The following is an 8,023-nucleotide window of genomic DNA, read 5'->3' as shown; positions in this document are numbered from 1 at the left end:
TTATTAAATAAGCTTGTCCGTGATATTTAGAGAAGTTGTTTTATTTGAGAGAAATAAAAAAGGTAACGTGTTATAGTTGAAAATGATTTTTATTCCTTTTTCTATTATAATTCGATTACTAAGACTAATAAAACTTTTAAGTAAAAGAAGTGTAATTCAGTAAATTAAACGTGTACCAAAAAACAGGTACCTTACCGTACCAAAACTTTCAATATTTCGTATTTTATATAATAGTAATAGATAGATAGTAATAGATGAGGTTCAAATTTCGTTAACAACAAACATTTATATTATTTATATATACTACATAAATTTAAATATAATAACTGCTAATTTTATTCGACCTTTCTTTTTAATATCTCTATATATGGATTCACACTTCCGTTTTCAATTGTTTCAGTTTCAACTGAAACTAGTCGCCTTAGTTGATAGATTTTATAAGTACCTAATCATATTGTACGTTTTTTTAAATAAAAAAATATTTTTCGGATATTTTTTCAGAAATACCCATTTTGAATGGATAAAAATCCCAATTCAAGTTTAAAATAATAACTATAATAATATCCCCATGTACAAACTACAACCCTATATATATATAGCATATATAATACATACGATCGAAACTGTCAATCTTCTCATTAGGGTTGAGCATTAATCGAACTATTAGCTTGAAGATGATAGAAACTGTGAGGATCCGTTGTAAACCGTACGAAACCAAGTTGGAGGATGAGAAAAAGAGGAGCATTAGTAAAGTCTCAAAGCAGCTTATAATCTATCATGGAAAGGTACAATTTTTCTATCATCCTGATTAATTAGATGTTATTCTTGATCTGGTTTCAATTCTCGTGTCGTTTATTTGTTTTGTATCTGATGAATTCAATTTAATTTTGTTAGGGTATACTCTTTGGAATTGAACCTATGTCAAAGCCTGATAATATGTTTCTCCGATTTTTAAATCTCAAAAAAAATCGTTTGACAATGCCACCTGGACCGAGATTTGGCCAGTATAATTCTTTTCTCAAGGAGAGGCTTGCATTCAATACCGAAAGAAAGGTATTTATAAACGTTTATGATAATCGGTTTTTTTAATCCACTTGTATCAATTATCTCCTTTTTAATAATTATGTTGTTGGAAACGGGAATATCAAAAATTTCGATAATATTAAGACAAAAATAATAACACTTTTCTTTCGCTCAATAATAAAGGTACAACTTATATATATATATATATATATATATATATATTAATAAAACACACGGATACAATTTTTCACCAGGCTTCAGCCTTATGTTTTTTCGACTAGAGCTACAGCTCTTTCTATCTCTCTGATTTTTCCTTAACACTTTGATGTGTTCTGAGCTTCTACTCTTTTTTCACTTCAGTCTATTTATTAAGCATGCTGTTAGGTTCAATTTATAGGCTCTCAAATGATTGCCTCAGTGTATATGTAATCTGCTAGGTGACCTAATTTTTTGCATCAGCATATTTATTATTACAGCCTATTTATTTGAATATCAAAGCTGCCTGGTGTTAATTTTCTTCATAGCCACCTTATTTTCTGGATTCAACATATGACTAGTTGCTGCTGCAATTCTTGTAGTCTGCATACTCTTCCACACAGCTTCCTTTATGTAAGGAACATTATCTACCATCCACATCTGTAGTCACCTGATCACACAGCTTTTTCATTGTATTTGCAATATACTATGCTTCCAGATTTCTCCTGGCTGTTTCATTTATTTGCTTCTGCATTAATTGGTTACTTACTCATTTTCAACTATAGCTCAATTTTGATTTTCCGGTACTTTTGTGAATCCTTGACAAACCAACTATTACTTCTAGAGGGTTTGAATTCTAACATATGTTTTGTCCGACAATGAATTCCAGATTCCAATACTTGATCCTTATGTTAGGGAGATGATGAAGTTCAGCGAGTCTACGGACCTCGATGGACCACAGCTCTCGAATGCCATGAGTGAGATTAAAGAAATTGTTCTTCATGGTAAACTATCCCCCTGCTAATCAATTATATTTTTTCATTTATATATTGTGTACTGAGCTTTTTTCGATAAGCAGAACCGAGAGTTGCTGAAGTTGCCCTTGGACCTGTTGTTCTTGAGCGTATTGTTAAGATCCTTCGTGAGACCAATAAGGAATCCATCAAGGTTTGATTTCATGATACATTAGGAATGTTATAATTTTTTAAAAATTATTTTTTTTAATTTTAAGCACACTCAACTTTTTTTGCACGTTCTACCAGTATACAGCTACTTACATCCTATCCGTTTCAAAGCTTGATAAATGTAATGCCGTGATTATAAAAGAGGCAATTCAATCCCTTGTGGATCTTATGCATGATGAGAAGAACTGTACTGCTCTCCGGGTAATTATCTTCACTTAATTTGATATGTATAGTTTCCTTATTTTTGACACCTGTAACTAGATATTATATCTACATGTGTAGGCTATGTATACATTGATATGTTTAGCGCGTGGTTACCCCGAGCATGCAAATGTCATAGCTGAAACAAATGCTCTAAATGTTGCGCTCGATGTTGTTACAAATTTCAATAAGAACGTCTTTGAGACATTGAATTGCGTCGCACATCTTATGGTAGTTATTTGCCCAGTCCAGCTTTCTCCTGATAAGGTTGGTTATCGTTCTTCCACTTTTCTAGTGTTTCTTTCCCGGCCATAGAGAATTATTTTTAACTAAGGATCCGTTTGGGAGTGTTGTTGAAAACTGCTGTGCTGTGAGAAAAAATGCTGGTGGAAAAAGTGCTGTAGCTTTTTTCAAAAGTAAGGGGGACATGATTTTGCTAACAGCAGCTTTTAGACCAAAAACGCTTTTCCAGACAACAGCTTATAGAATTTACCAAACACCTTTCTAACAGCTTTTCAGCAAAAAACTGTTGTAGCTGTCTGCAACAATACCAAACGAGGCCTAACACAGTATCTTTCTTAAAAAAACAATTATATTTGCAGGAACTGGTGGCTCTTACAATATTGGACAAAATAATTCAATTTGAATATTATTATCATTGCCATATAGCGAGGGCATGCGATGCACTTCAGTATCTTTGTTTTAAAAAGCATTTGGAACTTGAAGAACAAACATTTAAAAGGCAAATAGCATTGGTCTCGTAAGTGGACTTGACCCACTTTCTTTTGTTTCCATTTTGTATGTGTAATTTTATTTGCTAAGATTGATGTTTACTTTGTTTCAGTCACACTAATAACCAGGTTTCCATCTCTGCAATTAAAGTAGTTGGCAATATTGCAAGATGGGGAAGCGATGACCAGCTTGAGGTATGGGGAAACAATTACGTAAATTCTTAATTACAACAGTATCTAAGATTGTGAGGTGTGCTGATCTTTACAGTGTTCTCCATGATATATGTGTTTGTTCATGGAATGCTCATATGCTAAGTTACGTATTTCTTCTTTCAGATTTTGGCTAAAGACAGTAATTTTCTCGAATATCTCGGGAAGGCCATGACATGTAAACCATGTAAACCTGATGAGTTTCTCAAGGAAGTTTGTATGATAATTTCAGAGATAGCTGCTGCTCAAGACGGAATATTCATAGAAGTTGGTTTATGTTTTAATGAATTTTTTATCCTTCCTGCATGACTTCTAATGTTATGAGTAAATTATGTATATTTTTTTTGTTTTTAATTAGTCGCCACCTACCTGATATTGCAACTTATATTAACAGACTCTGGAGCAAGCTGGCTTGATAGATAATCTCTGCAGCCTCCTTGAAGTGGCCGAGTTTGATGTGAAGTTGGAGGCAGCATGTGCAATTTTTAATTGCATCAAGGCATGTTGATAAATTTGAACGGATTGAAGAGCGCGATATTGTAATCATACGGTACAATGTTTTTACATTACAGCTTTGTCGTTTCTATATACGTAAAACTTGACCTGCACATTTGCATATTTGTTTGAGGGAAAATATATGCAGGCGCTAAATGGTTCTAATGCTTTATACCATATCCATATTACTAAATTCTAAGAATCTTAATGCAGGAATTTTTGCCAACAGTCTTCCTATTATTATCTGTATAATGATCTCGATGTAATTGCTCCAGTTCTATTACAAGGCAAAGAGTTCATATGACTATATATACATTTCATAGAAGTGAAATCTGAAAAGGAGCATCTGAAACAATGTACCAAACTAGAAGAGCTGAAGTAGTCGACAGCAAAGGAATGCAGAGAAGTAGTAGAACTAGATGCTAATTGAGCTTAGGATGTAGGAGGAAGTGCAATCAGAGAAGAAATGAGCCTGAGAGTAGCTTTTCTGGTAGACATTATTTCTTTATTCATATCAAGAGTTTTGATAGTGTATAAACAGGTTCCATGTTTTGACACTTGAAACTATACATATACTTAAAATCTTCAACCCTTCGCTCAACGCTGCAGATTTAATTATTTAATAATTTGTTGGCTTAATGACCTTTTGGCCCCTAAAGTATGGATCGTTTTACCCATCAGCCCCAAAAGTATGAAGTCATACCTTTTTACCCCTATAATATTAAGTATCGTATCTTTTAACTCTTTTTCGCTTCAAAACGACATATCGGTGAATATCGGAGGGTAAAATCGACTTATACTAAGGAAAAAATGTTAAAAGGTATGAAGACGACGGATACTATAGAGGTCAAAAGGTGGACCTCTGTGCTATACTTTTTTGGCTTCTTTTGGCATTGATTTGTTAAAACATTGTTACCTCTGTGTTGATGAATTGAGACTGCTTCACATTTGTTTGTGATTTGCACATATAGTCACAACATTCTTCAGTCTTTGTCTCGGTTGCTCTCTGTTCAGCAGGTGGCATATAATTGGTTGGAGTTTATTTCTGACGAGTAGTGCTAGGTGTAGAGAATTTTGTATAAAAATTTGTACAGAATGACATGGCACTTGATGTGGGGTGTTTTAATTGATATTGTTGATGTAAATGTAGGGGTCATTCCAATTAAAATTCATCACAAATTCCGAATACCAAACATTTTCCATTTTTGATTGACTTTTTTGTCAACTTTCTATGGTTTTGTCATGTGGTACTAGAACTAAATAACTAAATTATTCAAAATAAACATAAATATACACCGATTCACTCACAACAACAACTAAATCAACTTGTACGGCAGTTGATTTTAAACAACTACACAAATTCACTGCATAATTTGTAGACAACATAAGATACTCTTAGTAATATAGGTCCCGTTTGTGTATCAACTTATAAGTTACTTGTAATTTATAAACCCGTAACAACTTATTTGTCGACCCAACTTATAAGTTGGATTTACGACTTATAAGCTGATAAGTTGAATGTTAATAACAACGTATTTTTTCTCAATTTATTTTAAATTTTTGTTTTTTTATTAAATTTAGTTTTAAAAAATGTGTTATAAACTATTTTTCTAATATAATAATCACGAATTAAGATAACTTTATTTATAATTTATTTATTTTTGTTCAATTAAGTAAAAAAAATTCTGACTTTTATCCGAACACTTATATAACTTATAAGCATTTATCTACTTATCAGTTATAAGACACGTATTCATATTAAGTCATAAGTTACTTATTTTAAAATTTAACTTGATCAACATTGACTATATAAATCAAAAACTAATTGATATTATATTTGCAACACCAATCCACATTTATATATGTTATGGATTAAAACTACTATATATAATTGCTGTATTTAATACTAAGGAACGTGAGCTTCGAGGCTCGATTTGACTGCTCTTGTGTTTCGTGACTCAATCTGCCTTAACAAGATGCCTACGTACCTTGCTGATTGCCAAGGATCAAGTCAAAAAACGTAGTTCTGATTGGTGGGGGTGAGACCCCTTATATAGATGTGGGAGTCCTAGAATTGGACTTGGTATAGGAGACTTGGTGGATAAGCCTCTGAATTAGGATAGACTTAGGAGTCCTAGGAAGTAGGAAGCTGATTCCTTATCCTTTTAGGTCCCCTTGAGGCTAATCTCTAAGGACTTATATCCTCATCGGGACTCTTTTCAACATCTGATTTCTCCCTTATTAATTAATTACGAAATTAATTAATAATCAGGGCTTTTTGGGCCTTTTTTTATTCCACCAGGCCTGATCTGGTCCGTCAGGCTTAACCTTTCTGGTCTGAATATTATACATCTTATTATTGGGTCCAGCAGCCCATTATTAATAAAATCAGGATTTATTTATCCCTATCATTTGCCCCCCAACTTTTGGGAAACATTGATTAGGTTTCACAGAAGTTAAGTCTATTCATTCCCTTACAGGGTTTCGTTCTTGCGTAAAGTGTGGAGCGACCTACACGTTTACAACGAGTTTTTCCTTTTATTCAGGAATTATTTTGATTTCCAGGAATTTTTCCCTTACTTCCGGGATTTTTTCCCTAATTTCTGGATTTTTCCTCATTTTCTGGAATTTTCCCTAATTTTTCTGGGATTTTTCCTTATTTTCTGGAATTTTCCCTAATTTTTCTGGGATTTTTCCTTATTTTCTGGAATTTTCCCTAATTTTTCTGGGATTTTTCCTTATTTTCTGGAATTTTCCCTAATTTTTCTGGGATTTTCAAATTTCCAGCCCTTTTTTCGACCAGGATCCTAGTCGAAATTTCGACCTGGATCCTAGTCGAAAATAGGGGTCAGCCTTATCATCCTGGTCGAAGGATTTCGACTAGGATCCACGACCTGGATTTCGACCAGGATCCTAGTCGAAATTTCGACCTGGATCTAGGTCGTCATCCCCACTTTTAGTTTCTGATTTTGAGCCCTTCGACTAGGATTTCGACCAGGATCCTAGTCGAAATTTCGACCTCAATTCAATTCTATTTTTTCCGCTTTTTTCGTGAATCTAGTCGAAAAATTTCGAGCAGGATTCACGACCTGGATTTCGACCTGAATCCTGGTCTTTTTTCTCCGTTATTTTCGGGTGTCTGCTCGAAAGTTTTTGGGCAGGATTCACGACCTGGATTTCGACCAGAATCCTGGTCTTTTTTCTCCGTTATTTTCGGGTGTCTGCTCGAAAGTTTTTGGGCAGGATTCACGACCTGGATTTCGACCTGAATCCTGGTCTTTTTTCTCCGTTATTTTCGGGTGTCTGCTCGAAAGTTTTTGGGCAGGATTCACGACCTGGATTTCGACCTGAATCCTGGTCTTTTTTCTCCGTTATTTTCGGGTGTCTGCTCGAAAGTTTTTGGGCAGGATTCACGACCTGGATTTCGACCTGAATCCTGGTCTTACATCTTTTTATTTGGGCCTTACATTTTTTAAGGCTAAAACTGAATTTTCCAAATCCTAATTGGATTTGGGCCTGGATTTCTCTATTGGGCTTTATCAAATATTACTGGGCCTCTTTATTGGGCTTTATCAAATATTACTGGGCCTCTTTACTGGGCTTTATCAAATATTACTGGGCCTCTTTATTGGGCTTTATTAAATATTACTGGGCCTCTTTACTGGGCTTTATCAAATATTACTGGGCCTCTTTATTGGGCTCTATCACACCCTGTTTAGAATGCCCTAGAATTCCTAGGAATATTCTGGAAGATGCTTTTTCCTGGGCTTTTTCTCATGGGCCTTTGTTCTTAATGGGCTTTTTGTCCCTTCAACTTCTTTTTCCTCCTATATAAAGGAATGAGGAAAGGTCACTACTCCTCACTTCCTCATTTCTTTGTTTTCTTCTTCATTCTCCTGCTAAGATTTTCAGAGCAATAACAGCAAGTCGGAGCTCAAAGCCTTTCTCAGGAGTGCTTTTTCAGGTAAGATTTCTCCCTTTGTTTTTTGTGTTCATTTTTCCATTGTGTGCCATTTTAAGACAGCCTATTTACGTGCCTCATACCTTTTTTCAGATGGCTGACAAAAGAATGACTCGTTTGGCCAAGATGAACGTGGCTAGAAAGTCCAATGATTTTCCTATTCGATCGAGGTATACTTCCTTAATCGACATGATCAACACTCGAGGGGACGAGTATCCGTCTGATGCGCATCTGGACGCACA

At 34.6% G+C, this 8,023-nt stretch overlaps 1 protein-coding gene across 1 annotated transcript; it reads left to right on the top strand.

Moving 5' to 3' along the window:
- Positions 1–581: 581 nt before the first annotated feature.
- Positions 582–4,465, top strand: LOC141693404 (uncharacterized). The gene is made up of 11 exons (XM_074498499.1): positions 582–785; positions 895–1,053; positions 1,889–2,003; positions 2,078–2,166; positions 2,262–2,384; positions 2,466–2,651; positions 2,987–3,144; positions 3,229–3,310; positions 3,452–3,592; positions 3,720–3,875; positions 4,034–4,465. Exons 1-10 carry the CDS (start codon positions 675–677, stop codon positions 3,831–3,833), a joined length of 1,278 nt encoding a protein of 425 aa, XP_074354600.1. The 5' UTR covers positions 582–674; the 3' UTR covers positions 3,834–3,875; positions 4,034–4,465.
- Positions 4,466–8,023: the final 3,558 nt, after the last annotated feature.

Source organism: Apium graveolens, chromosome 10, assembly GCF_009905375.1.
Source record: "Apium graveolens cultivar Ventura chromosome 10, ASM990537v1, whole genome shotgun sequence".
In the NCBI taxonomy this organism is placed as follows: Eukaryota; Viridiplantae; Streptophyta; class Magnoliopsida; order Apiales; family Apiaceae; genus Apium; species Apium graveolens.
The sequence above is the reverse complement of the archived record's forward strand: the minus strand, read 5'-3'. Positions and strand labels throughout refer to the sequence as shown.

Coding starts and splice junctions, on each gene's coding strand:
- LOC141693404 (XM_074498499.1), top strand. CDS start 675: ATGATAGAAACTGTGAGGATCCGTTGTAAACCGTACGAAACCAAGTTG. Junction 786..894: donor TTATAATCTATCATGGAAAG/GTACAATTTTTC, acceptor TAATTTTGTTAG/GGTATACTCTTTGGAATTGA. Junction 2,385..2,465: donor AGAACTGTACTGCTCTCCGG/GTAATTATCTTC, acceptor CTACATGTGTAG/GCTATGTATACATTGATATG.